Here is a 13,887-nt window from a genome sequence, read left to right on the forward strand (position 1 = left end):
AAACTCACCCATTAGTGTCATTCATAACTCCAACTTCTTGCTAAGCTTGTAACTTTGAAACTATACACTATGAGATGCCAAGGGAGTAAATGGGTAGATTTCTTAAAAGACTTAGAATCTTACCTAGCTTGTCTCGATACCTTAGTCTAATATGCAGAATCTTATGCACATGTTTCCATTTTTGGGCCATCCAAGCCTTTCCTATACTTATTTTCTTCACCTATAGCCTTAGCTGCCATTTAATTTTCTTGGTTCTCTATTTTAGTACATAGACTTCAAAACATACATTAAACAACTCATTACATCATCATCAACAGCATATCACAATGCGCACATGAATCATACTCTAATGGTATTTCTCTACCCCACTGAGGCCATGCAAATTAAGTACTTCGACCTTTTCTCTAGTGGTATTCTTCCACCCCACCTAGGCCGTACAAATTGGGTCCTACGACTATAACACCCCTGATCTTGATATTAAATATATTTGATGTAAACTAAGCTATTTGAGTGAGCTAAATTGAACTTTGATGTATATGTTTATGAGCTTAAGGGTGTGCTTACGTTTATATAGAGAAATTACAATGAAATATATAAGTATGTGAAGGCTTAAAATGATGTTGTGCATATGTTTGGAACATAAATGATGCAATGTAATTGTTTGGCACGTAGATGAATATAACATTTGAGCTAATTATGCTAAGTTTTGATTGATATAGTATGTGACATAGAGCATGAATGAGAATTGAATTGTATGATGAGTTTATGTAATGATGTGGATCATTTCATGATGAATTAAGATGAGAATGTAAGTCAGAATTGATAGTGAAGTTTGAAATTTGAACTTAGGAAGCTTGAAGTGTTGAAGATATGCAATATGGAGGAAATGCATCAATACATTCCCTCATGTATCAATACATTCTTGGTAGGAAAAACACAAAGAGACATTCTCTATAATTTCTATCAATACATTGTCCAAATGTATCGATAGATTTGGATCAGGGGACATTCTGTGAAAAATATATTGATAGATTTTCCCAAGCTATCCATACATTTTGGGTAGAGAACATTTTGCGTGATTTCTATCGATATATTGCCTCATGTATTGATAGATTTGAGGGAAATCTGTGAAAATATATCGATATATTTACAAATGCATCAATATATGCATGAAAATTTGTAAAAAAAGAAAATAAAATAAGACTTTGGGCAATTTGCCCATTTGAACACAAAAGGAAATAAAAGCTCTCTCCATTGCCCTTAAAAGCCATGTTTCCATATATGATTTTGAAGTTAAAAAGAATTGGATTTGAGCTTAGAAAATCAATCTAGAGGTAAGATTAAAGCTTATCACTGATTGATTGTCAATTTCAATGGTTTATGATGTAGAAATTCTACGTTCCAGCTTTGGTGGTTGATGGTGCTTGAAACTATTGGAGATTTGGAGTTTAAATGAGCCAAATTAGCATTTAAGGTAAGAGTTATGCACATTGTTTAAGAATTAAAGGAGTTTATGCTTGTATGTTGAATAGCTAGAGATTGAACTATTTTGCAAAGCTAGAATTTAGCTAAGAAGTAGAGAATGACTGCATAAATAATGATTATTTTGCATTGTTAAATGTTAGATGATAATGGGAGTAAGAATTATGCACATTCTCTAATTGTTGAGTTGCTTGAGTTGAAGTGAAAACATTGGCGAGCTGCAAGTGCAAGTGTTGATAAAAGGAGCACTCGAATTATCAAAATGAGTGGGAATTTCTATGATTTAGGAGCATAATGATTAGGTGTTCCTGTGTGTGCTTCTTATAACGAAACAAATGTCATGTATGATGTGTATATGTTATGTGTCTAGAAATGTTGTACCTAAACTAGTAAATGCCTATGAAAAAAAATGTGTAATGCCCAGAGATACCGTGCTTAGGCTAGATGTTGTCAATGTGTTTATGAACCTATGCTATAAGGAAATGATGCATGATAATTGACGTTCTTGGAAATGAAATTATGCTGGTGATAATATTAATGTGAATGATGACTGATTCTAGTATTTGAGAATTGTTGTTTATATGAAATAAATGGATGTATTACTATGAAATGTAAGTGCTTATTGAGAGGACCAATTATATGTACACAATGTATGATGTAGTTGACACTTACACGATTACCGCATAAATCCTATGAAGAGTTATGATCACCCATAATGTCAATTAAGTATGTTTCATCCAAGGATGATTTCGGACTATTATATGTTATAAGGTTGAGTGAGGTCTTATCCCTGTGACTATGTTCCCTTGCCTGTAAAGATGGTGGTATAGTTTTGTTTATGATTCCCACTTGCTGTGCTTGGATCTTTATGCATGTTTATATGTTTCACTTGTAGCGATGGTGGTATAGTCCCACTTGCAATGCTATGATGCCATTTGTTGATGTTATTCCAGATGATGATTATGATACTCAGTCAGTTGTTTTGGCACTAAGCGTGACATGATTTTCGCTAGTGACTACGGTACCAAGCATGATATGATATGATATGATATGTTGTCCGTCTATTGACAACCATATGTGACTACGTTATGTCCAAGGAGGACCACTCTATGATAATGATGATTAAATCATGTATGTTATGCTTCTAGTTTACTATTATGAGATATATGATATGATATGATAAATAGGATGTAATTGATGAAATGGCCTAAAGTAAGGACCGTATGAAAGCATTAACCAAAGATGAGCTTAAACTATGTTTGAAGTGTCCACAAATTGAACATGAATATGAACATTCTTCAGGTCAGATAAGCATGATGTGAAATTAGCAACAACCATGAGTTTGGGCTAGAAATAGTTATATGTTAACAGCGTGTATGGCTACCATGATGATGACAGGATAATTATGATTGGTGATGCCCTATCTGTTTTAACTATGCATAAGTTTTAGCCTACTGTAATGTATGTATGTTTAAAAGATATGTGTAGCAACTATCTCTACACATTTACAATTGATTATATGCTTCCACTCATTGAGTATTAGTATTACTCACCCCTTCAATTATATTGCACAAATAAATAGACACCAAGGTTTGAGTGGCTAGCGACATTGTCTAGACAAACACCTTTTGGCATCTGGTAGGCTTCCCTTATGACATGTCTGCTTCGTTGCGTTAGGGTTATGTTTATGCTTCCGCACCATGTATTAGGTTATGTTTCTTAATTGATTATGTAAGCACTGCGCTGCCTTATATTTTATTTAATGAAATGTTTGTATGGATAAAATGTATTAAGCCAATGAAGGGCTATGTGAATATTATGACTAAGTTTGCATATAAATATGAGCCAAAGGGCTAATGTTTTAAATGACAAGTCGTGTAATATGCTAAGTATGATGATGATGATGATTATAAGGATTTTATAATATGTGATATATGATGTAAGATTGATGCACGAACGCTTGTTTGGGTCACACGGCCTTCATTTGTCAGGCTCATACATCAGTCATGGTTCTTCTGTTTGGGTCGGGACACTGACCCTTTCTCTGATAGTATTCCTCCACCTTACCTAAGCTATGATATGCATCACAAAGCATAATAGCAACATCACATTTCATTTTCATCATACAGCATAACATAATGCCTACATAACATAGTATCTAATCATAAATCATTCTATATCCACATGACATGTAGCTCAGCTACTATGCCTTTCAGTGCACAACAATATAAGTTAATATCAATATATCTACATGACTTGTAGCTTAGCTATCATGCCCCTCAGTGCACATCAAGTCATAATCCATTCATGTCTTAACACATTTACTTATGTGTATACACATTCATCTAATCATGTTCCATTCATAGCTTAACTCATATTTGTGTGCATAAACATTGCATCTAGTCATAATCCATAGCTTAACACATATACTTATGTGTATAAACATGTCATCTAATCATAATCCATTCATGGCTCAACATATATAGTCATATATGCATAACATTTCATCCTAACCTAGGGCTCATACAACATCATAGAAATCAACTTGTTCCTATGCATTTTCTATAAAACCATTTACAACACATACACTTAAAATCTCATTTCATACTTTTCAAATCATTTGGATGCAATATCCACTCACCTAGTGTTACTTGATCAAACCTCTAGTTGCAAGACTTGGTACTCCAAATGCAATCTAGCATTAGACCAATGCATAATAATCATCAATATACTTAATTTTTCATCATTTTCTAATTGAATTCTACCTAGCATCTTGTAAATCATTTCTACCATACTTGGCAATCCTCATTCATACTTAACAACTTATTGGTGTGTCATTAAATCGTAACTTACCTTAGCGTAGGTTATTTATTCCTTTTTCAAGCTCATTTATGTCTTTGGTGAGCCCACTAGCACTTGTAAATATCTAGAATTCATGTATAGTTCATAACATTTCTAGCCCATTCAACTTACTTCAAAGTTGGACAAGATCAAGGTAACTCACCTTACTGTGTTCATTTTTAGTTCAACAATCTCTAGAAAGGCTTTACTCAGCTGAATTCCACTTAATCCTTGAATTGAAAATCTATAAGAGCTTTAAAACTCTCCCAAGGCAGCAAAGCCTGACCTTTCCTTGGAACCAATTAGTAGAAAGGATTAAAATGTGGAGTTATTCACTTTAATCAAGTCTTTTTTTACTGAAACTCACTTGAAATTTGGTTTGAGAAGGTGTGCTTGTGAAAGGTTTGCTATTGCCCTTATTTTCTCTCTTTTTTTTTTGGTGCTTTCTTTTAGAATGAGAAATGGGAATCATGGGGTGCATTTCCCCATTTTTTGGGCATGAATAACAAGGTGTGGGTAGCTTTAGTTTTTCCACCCATGTTGGGCTAATTACCCATTAGTCCCTGCCATTTTTTTCTTTTCAAGTTAGTCCCCCAATATTTTCTTTCTTTTTAATTTGGTCCTCCAATATTTTTTTTCTTTTCAATTTAGTCCTCCAACATTTTCTTTCTTTTCAATTTAGTTTTTCTCCCAAAGTAAGGGTTCAAGATATATATCACAGCTCAAGGATGTTGCTTATTTTCCTTGGAAACTTAGCATTATAGAATCAAGGATTTCAACTATTATCATTGGAAACTTAGCATTACAGACTCAAGGATTTCAACTGTTATCCTTAGAACTCAAAATTATAGCTCAAATGCCAAGAACATCACCATTTGATAATCAAAACATACCTTTAAACTCATCAATATACATGTCAAGGCATAATTATCAATCTTTATACATTCAATTTATCAATTAAGCCAAGTTCCACCATAGGCTATTTCTCTATAATGCTTGCACACTCACATCATGCATATATTCATACATTCATGTCTTATATGTGTACATATGACTATCTTGTCTCAACCATCATGGCATTTAACATACTTGTGCCTTTCAAGTTTATGTCACATGGTTTCTCATCCACCAACTCATATGCACATGTGGCATCATACCATGTCCTCAATAAATTCAACATACTTGAATCACAATTTGCTATAACAGTTCTTAACATATATGCATGGATGAAATCACTCATAAACCACATGTACATCTGTTTGCCTAATGCATTATGCAAACATAGTTTTCATACTTAATTCCTGTATATATACATAAGTTGGGGTGTTACAATGCTAAGGATTTTTAATTTTTAATAAATAAATTAACATAAAAAATGTAAATTTTATTTAAAAATATATACTATTAAGGAATATATTGAGAATTTCAATTAAAAAATAATCATATTTTCAATTTATGCTCTATTCTATTCAATTCTATTAAAAAATAGAACATTTTTAATTTTTTTCTTTATTTTACATGTATAAATGTTATTTATTAATAATTTTAAATTTCTTTACCATATCTTACGATATGATACTCGATACTAAAAAATAAAATTTCAATACACGATAAGTATCTCGATTTAACAATTATGATTCTAAACTTGCAAATAATCCAAAAATAGCAAATTTTAGAAGCTCATACCCAACAACCAATTGTTAGTGTGTTAGAAAAGCATCATTGGCCAACATTCCAGCCTTGAATGAGTTGTATGAATTCATTATTTCTCGCACTTTGGTAGGAAAAAAGGAGTTCTTAATCTTTGAAATCAACTTCTCAAGGAAACACAATTTGAAACCTATAACACATTCGGACAGAATATGCATATTCGCATTAATTGACCATAACAAATACCACTTGGGATTCTTAGGATCATCAAAACTAATGTCAAAATCCACACTAGATGTGTTATGCTGTTTAGATCTTGCTTCCAGTTTTTTGACATTTTCCAATAAAACCATGCACAAAATAACATGTTTTACACCATTATCATCAGTAACACCTGCCATCTCTGCACTCAATTGTGGCAACCCAAAGGGTGGCAAATACACGCCAACCCTGCAATCGTTAGTCGCTGGAACTTTGCTAGGCAACCTAAACCCATGAGCCACAACATTCTCCACAACTTTAGTGAGAGCCCCATACCATGCATAAACCACATTTGAAGTGCCTCTCACACCCTTAGTGATCCCAATATGCTTTTGGAAAACCTTGAGACGAGCTTTATCCGAATGCCCTTCCCGCCTACATTAATAGATTGATGTAACTATAACCCTATCGTCAACTTTCTCCATTCCATTCAAGAAATGATCCTTAGCAAGCAAATATGCTCTTTTATTTCTCTAATCACATCTAGTCCCACGGTTTTGTTATAACAACTCATTTCAAGCTCCTCTCACTTTCTCTTCGATGAAGTTCTATCAATCTTATGATTATAGATTCCGTAATTTCTTCTTCACTCAAAAAAAGTTTAAGAAGAAACCTTTTGCCATTTTCATCAATCCAAGAAATCGACTATTAATTTGCTATCACATAAATGATCTATACCATTCTCTTCAAATCAAAGATATACTTTGCATCATTGATCAACGCTTTGACAATTGATCTCCGTTCCAAGAAACAGGCTTGAAGCTTTTCCACAACATTGGCTAATAAATGCACTTAAGAACTATTGTGATTATACATGAATCATGAAGGAATAAGGTTTTTTTTTAAAAAAAATTCACATTGTTTTGAGAAGCAATTCATCACATGCTTTGAGATTGGAGGCTACAGATGCATTTTCTTGGACTTTGTGGTGAAGAGGATGATGGCGGTGGAGGATGAACCCAACCCTAACAGATTTTACCGGATTGTTCTACATTGCCATTGTCGTTGTTGCTCCTCGTTGAAACATTTGAGTTTTCTAAAACTATAACACAAATATTCTTCAAGATTCTCAAACAAAAAAAGCCATAATTGGTAGAATTAAAGGAGTTAGGTTTATATTCTCTCTCAACTAAAAAAGAATGTTATTGTTTACAAGTATTTATTACTAATTATTATTTGTAGAAAGAATGTTATTGTTGCATTTGTTAGGCGTTTTTTTTAATTCAAAAGTCATATCTATTAAGTAAAAAAAGTTTTTATTTATAAATCAAAATTCATTACGTATCAAATCTTATTAATGTGGGATTCATAATATTTTACATCACTTAATTCCTTCATTGTATTGACTTTTTCTTCGTAGAGGTGAGAGATCACTTTAGTTTAGACTTATTTTGATTCTATTATTTTTCATGAGATCTCCATATCAATGAAAAATTAGGTAGATTGTAGTACCATTTTTCATCGGCTTATATTTTAAATCAAAAAATATATCTATCAAGTACATAAAATCTAGGCTATATGTGAAATGTGGCCCATCTACGTGGCATTCTTAGCCCATATATAAAATCAGGCCCAAGCTTGCTAGAGTCGTGGAGAGATATGTGGAATATGGACCCTCCATGTGGCAATTTTTGAGGGCCTGCTTATTACTATCTCTCTCTCTAACGCCTTTTGAACATGACCAGTAGGAAAGTCAGAAGCATGGCCCATATAAAATGAATAATTAGTTTTCCCCTTTTCCTATATTACCCCTTCAACTTTATGAAAATTTCTTTATTAGACATAGATGAATACAGAGTAATCAAAGTTTGAATAATAATGTTTGAAAATGAATTATATTAACTACAAATAAAGGAAATTTAAAAATTTAAAATAAAAAATTGCACTAAAATTGAAATTTCCAAATAAAAAAAGTGACTTTTTTTTATGGAAGATCATCTTGTTCTTGTACCTTTTTTTAATTTTTTTCAAATTTTCAAATATGTATTCTTTTTCTCTAAAATATAGTTTCGCTAGCATCCAAGTTGGGTAAACCATAAGGAATTTTTTTAATAAAATTAGTTAAAAATTTATAAAATAATTTCGTAAATAAATCAGATCTCAAGGGCATTATAGTAAGTGGACATATGTATTAAAGGAAAGAAAAACAAAGAGCCGTTTAAAAATTTCTTTAGGCGGACGAAGAACCAGAAAGACAAGGAACACAGAAACAGAAGAAAAAGCCCCAAAAAGATAGACAAGACAGCCTTTGTATGTTATCTACACTTTCCTTATCTTTTATCATAGTTTGCTCTTATTCTATTCTGGTAATGCTTAGAGATATAAACGGATATGGTATATATTATTTTTTAGATACTGATCCCAAAACCATTTAAATATTAAAGTACCCGAATTCTATAAAAATCGAAATAAAATTAAAAAATACTACCCAAAACCGAACCTCATTAGAATAGCACTAACCGTTAATATCCGAATCCATTAATTACCCGATTATTCAAAGTAAATTTTTAGTATTCGGATACCCATTAAATAACTCGAACTCGAAATCCAAATAAAAAATATTCTATATTAATTCATATATAATTAACTAACAATTAAAAACTATTCCACAATTAAAATCAACAACAATACAATGAAATAGGGTTTTTTTTTTTGAACTTGAAATGGGGTATTATCTAGTCTTTATTACATTATGTTATCTTATATCTATTTCTAGTGTTATCTTATATTATCTTAAATGAAAAATTAAGAAATGAGATATAATGTAAAATTTTTATATCTTTTATAATTATCTAGTCTTTATTTGTATATGGTAAATAAGTAATAAGTGGGAAGAAAATAGATATAAGATACCAAATCAAATTAAATTAGTTGTAAAGATAATTAAAGTTACTTTAAGAAAAATTAAACGTAAATTAAGAAAAAATATTATATGTTGCTTGTGAAAGGTTAAAATGTTTATTAAACAAAACAATAATATGTTATTAAGTTTACATCGAAGTTCAAATAATATAAATTAATTTTTCATTTGTTAGTTGATAAGTTCAACAAATATAAAAATTTTATATATTTAAGTTTCCATTATTGTTCAAGTAATATAAATTAATTTTTTATTTGTTAATTTACAAATTCAATTAATATAAAAATTTTATATATTTAAGTTTACATCATAAATAATATAAATTAATTTTACATTTGTTAATTTATAAATTCAATTAATATAAAAAGTTTATAAGTAATATCATTATAATCAAATTCTATACAAATACCGGATACTTAAAACTCGAAATAAATATAATCGAGTGTAGTAAGGTGATACTCAAATCCTACCCAAATTTGAGTTCGGTATTAAAAATAATATCCGAACCCGTCCTATAACCGATTGTGAAATACTGAAAACCTATTTTATCGAATCGGATTCCCGCGGATACCGGTTATTAACTGGCCATTTACATCCCTAGTATCGCTTAATTCTGTTCCGGTATTAATTTCGTTGCCAAACGGAGCCTCTTCTGCTCCAAACACCGGATTGTATTTTGTTTATTGATTCTCACCATGGTTTGGGATTTCGTCTCCAACGTTTCTCTGCCTTGCCTCTCCAAGAAGGAAAAGGGTCAGTACAGTTTCTGCTTACTTCATTTTCTATTTGTTTCCTCAGAAGACGTAGTGGTTTTACACTTGTCTTTTTTTTTTTTTTGTGGTTTTTATGGTGATATAGACCAACAGATTGGTGAGAATGAAGCAGTGTAAGCTCGATGTTAGGCGTGAACAATGGCTATCTCAAGGTATTTTTTTAAAAAAAAATTTCAATGATATTCTATTCTTTGAAAATGTGAGTTTTAGAAGGTAAAGGTATTATCTTTGATTGAATTAGGAAATGAAATGGAGCATTATTTAAATGAGGGTTTCTTTTTTGAGAGAAAAGAAGTTGTGTTATATTTCTTTTGGTTGAAATGAAATGTTATAAGGATTTTTTATTGTTTTGTTTACAGAGGAAATGCAGGAGAAAGAAAATATATTGGAATATTTAGTTGTATGAATTGTCTTTCCTTTTTATTAAACAAAACCCATAATGCAATTATTTGAATTATTTTTGGTTATTTTTTCTCAAAAAACCAAACTATGTTTGTTTTTTGTTTTTTTGGTTATCATGTTTTAGAATTTGGTTTTATATTGATGATTGCACATTCTGCATTCAAGTACATAAGTATGTTTTCTTTTTAATCCTAGAGCTCTATATATATGTAATCATCTCAATGCTAGCATTGAAATGCAAAGTGGGGAGAATTGTTGGACAAGCGTACAGAACAATAGCAAGCTCTACCTTTTACCCCCATTTTCACCCAAATTTAGTTTGCTAGGTGGGAACTAAGATTTGTTTGAAAGAAGTGATTTTTATCTGATTTATTTATTGGAAGAGAAAGGTTCTACAAGATGGCTTTTGGGATCAGCTTGGAAAAATTTACAGAGTTACTGCATTTTTAGAAATTTCATTTACTCATATGGAGTCAGGTTGTAATGCAGTAAAGAATGAGGAGAGCAAAGTGGATTTGAATGGGGGAGATGGGTCTTCTCCATTCTCCACAAAAAGAGCTGATAAGCGAAACAAATCGTTGCACAATTTGGGGACAAAGTCGAGGGAAGAGAACAATGAAGACATGAGCATCCATGACAGTGACTTGGAGTCCTTGATGAACAGCCCCATTCCAAGTGATCTGGGTCATAATGATTCAAGGGAAGCTCTTAGCAGGAGTAGCTGCAGTGGCAGTAGCACTGGCAGTAGTACAAGCAGTGGTTTTTGTTCTGGAAGTGTCAGTGAGGAAGAAGAGGATGGGTGCCTAGACAATTGGGAGGATGTTGCAGATGCCTTGAGCGTAGATGACAATCAACATAATCCAGCCACAGTCACTCCTTCCAAATATGAAACAAGGATTGAATCAGCTTGTGCTGACCAACATTACAAGAACCAAAGAATAAATCAGTTGAATTCAGACAGTGAGGGAACAGTTTGTGGCTCACAAATGAACTGTCGAGCATGGAGACCTGAAGATGCTTTTCGTCCTCGGATTCTGCCAAGCCTATTGAAACAGCATAATATTCTTCTAATTCAGATTGGCATGATGGCCATGGGGCTATCACCTGGGCACAGCGAAGTTCTATTTCCCACCCTTCTTCATGCCCTATTTGCTGTGAGAATTTGGATGTCACAGACTCTAGCTTTCTCCCTTGTTCATGTGGATTTCGGCTTTGCCTCTTCTGTCACAAAAGGATTCTTGAAGCAGATGGGCAATGCCCTGGATGTAGGAAACATTATGATACCATTAATGGGAATATATGTTTCAGTAGATGAGCTGCACTTTTAAACTAGTCTATTCTATTCTTGTAGAATGAGTCCTAGAGCTTAGGAGGAGAGTTTCTTTTTTTTTTTTTCTTCATACTAATAAAATGCATATGGGTCATTTCTTTCTCCATCTATCAATAATGTGTGTCACATAATAGAAATAAACTTTTATTGGCAAAGACTGTATGAGTGTAGAAACAGTTCTTTCAAGTGACATAAAACTGAACTAAGTCATTCTGAGTTGCATTTTTACTTGCATAATGTTTTGCATCTCTGAATCTGAGTACTCTGGTTAGTGATCTAAATTCTATGATAATTTCATACAATCCATTGCTCTCAATGGTCACCATTGCTCTGTTTCTGGTTTGTACGGTATGTGATGTTTTTTATTTCCTTGTGTTTATTGCATATAATTAATGCATTGGATATGTATATTGGATTTTTGGCAGGAAAGTCGTAGCGTAATGCAAAAAATGGACTTTGGCACTTTATCCAGACCGGATGGAATTTGTTGCTTGGTATTCAACCTGCTGTTCTATTGGTCCTCGTAAAATATAAGAATTTTTTCAGGGTTTCAACAACTTCCACCAACGCTGCTGGTAGCCCTCAAACCCAAGATCTCAAGGGGAATGACAAGTTCATCTTTTTCTCCTTTTCCCTCTTAACTTGCATTGGCTGAATTTGATGCGAAATAATGTTATGAGGTTTGTTTGTAGCTGAGCTGATGTGATGTATCTTTCTTTGTTTCCTTCCTACGTTAAGCGTTGGAGATAAACAAGAAGAACAACCGCAAATGTGGCAAAGAGTAACAAGCATTAGGAGGCAACCAGAATGGAATGAATGAAGCAGCCTTCTCCCAGGTTCTACTTGTCAAATTTAAAGTGGCTATGATCATTGTTAAAGCAGCCGGTATTTCAAGTATTCCACCTGGCCTTGTTGGCAACGGCGCATTCAAAGTTGAATTTGCCTTGGTCTTGTCTGCTCTGCTTTCTTAGACCCTTCCAGATCATCGGGTCAATTCAGACGAACAGAGATTTTTCACATGCCGATTGAAGTTATTTTGAATGAGAAATTTGTATATGAAGAAAGATAGACACAAGGATATTATGAAATGCAGCATAATGCCAAATTTCCTAGGATAAAAACAGTTGTTTATCCATGAAGTTATTGGTCTCTTCCTTTACTTCTATTTTTGTTAAATATCAGTACACTGTGAACATGGTGATCATGAAGTGGACTAGTGCTGTGAATATGATTATAATTAACTAATACTGCCCTCCTTTGATCCACCAGAACTTGGAACTTGGAACACGAAAGGATTAGTTCCAACATTACCTTCCATCAGCATTCAGTGTAGATTGTAAAAGCAATGGCACCACCAAGGGAAACATGATCAACAAAATAATTTACTTACATAAAGAATCTATACTCACCCATCCTCACCCATCCCTTTGAAGAGACATTTACTTTCTTATCATTACAAAAGGAAAATGACATAATATTTGAAAAAATTCTTAAGTTATTTAAAAAATTTTAAATTAAATTTTATTATTTTTCTTTTAATCAAGTCTTTAATTTTTGTTTTTGGTCAAATAAGAATTGAATAATTGTTATTAATTAAAGTACAAGTTATCGACATGGTGTTAATGTGGAGTGAAAATAGCATATAATCATATTATTATATCATATCAATATGCCACATAATTATTTATTATGATATATCAATATGTCATATTGATGCCATATGATATAGAATAACAAATGACATTTTGATTAATAACAATTAGTCAACTATTAATCATAATAGTTTATTTGAATTTTTTTAAATAATTTCATAGTTTTTTTAAATTGGATTCGATAAATTGTTTTTTTCATAAATAAAATATCAAATCCGACCTTATGATTGGAAATCATCTCAATCAGATCGAATCTAGTGACGTTTGCAATCACAACAAATATTTTTGATTAGATCACATTATTTATTTTAAATAAAAATCTTTTAATAGATAAAAAAAAGTAAGCTAAATTCGACAAGGTTCGAGATTAGATTCGACATTGGTATGATCGGAAATGACCTCAAATAGTTGGATTTGGCCAACTTTTCAACATTTTTTTTAAAAAATTGAAATTAAAAAAAAAAATCAGATCCTACCAAAAACAGCCTTAGACATGCCCATCAAATTAGCAAAATGTTTTGAAAAAATTAACTGAATGGATCAAAATTCTATTACAACCGAATTAGATTAGTTAATAATTGAATTACTTGAAAGTTTTTTGGGTCATGGACCTTAATACGGTCAAGTCTAATAACA

General features: G+C 32.1%; 2 protein-coding genes and 1 long non-coding RNA gene across 3 annotated transcripts; 2 read left to right on the plus strand and 1 right to left on the minus strand.

Annotated features, from left to right (window-relative positions):
- Positions 6,024–7,010, minus strand: LOC18601330 (probable inactive poly [ADP-ribose] polymerase SRO1). The gene is made up of 3 exons (XM_018118996.1): positions 6,987–7,010; positions 6,765–6,879; positions 6,024–6,601 (listed from the first exon to the last, which is right to left on the minus strand). Exons 1-3 carry the CDS (start codon positions 7,008–7,010, stop codon positions 6,024–6,026), a joined length of 717 nt encoding a protein of 238 aa, XP_017974485.1.
- On the plus strand, positions 9,516–12,758 carry LOC18601331. The gene is made up of 3 exons (XR_001927335.1): positions 9,516–9,847; positions 9,953–10,019; positions 12,025–12,758. It is a non-coding gene; the product is annotated as an uncharacterized LOC18601331 (long non-coding RNA).
- LOC108660429 lies at positions 10,358–12,016 on the plus strand. The gene has a single exon (XM_018118705.1). It carries the CDS (start codon positions 10,737–10,739, stop codon positions 11,595–11,597), a length of 861 nt encoding a protein of 286 aa, XP_017974194.1. The 5' UTR covers positions 10,358–10,736; the 3' UTR covers positions 11,598–12,016.

This window comes from Theobroma cacao, chromosome 4, assembly GCF_000208745.1.
Source record: "Theobroma cacao cultivar B97-61/B2 chromosome 4, Criollo_cocoa_genome_V2, whole genome shotgun sequence".
NCBI classification, from domain to species: domain Eukaryota; kingdom Viridiplantae; phylum Streptophyta; class Magnoliopsida; order Malvales; family Malvaceae; genus Theobroma; species Theobroma cacao.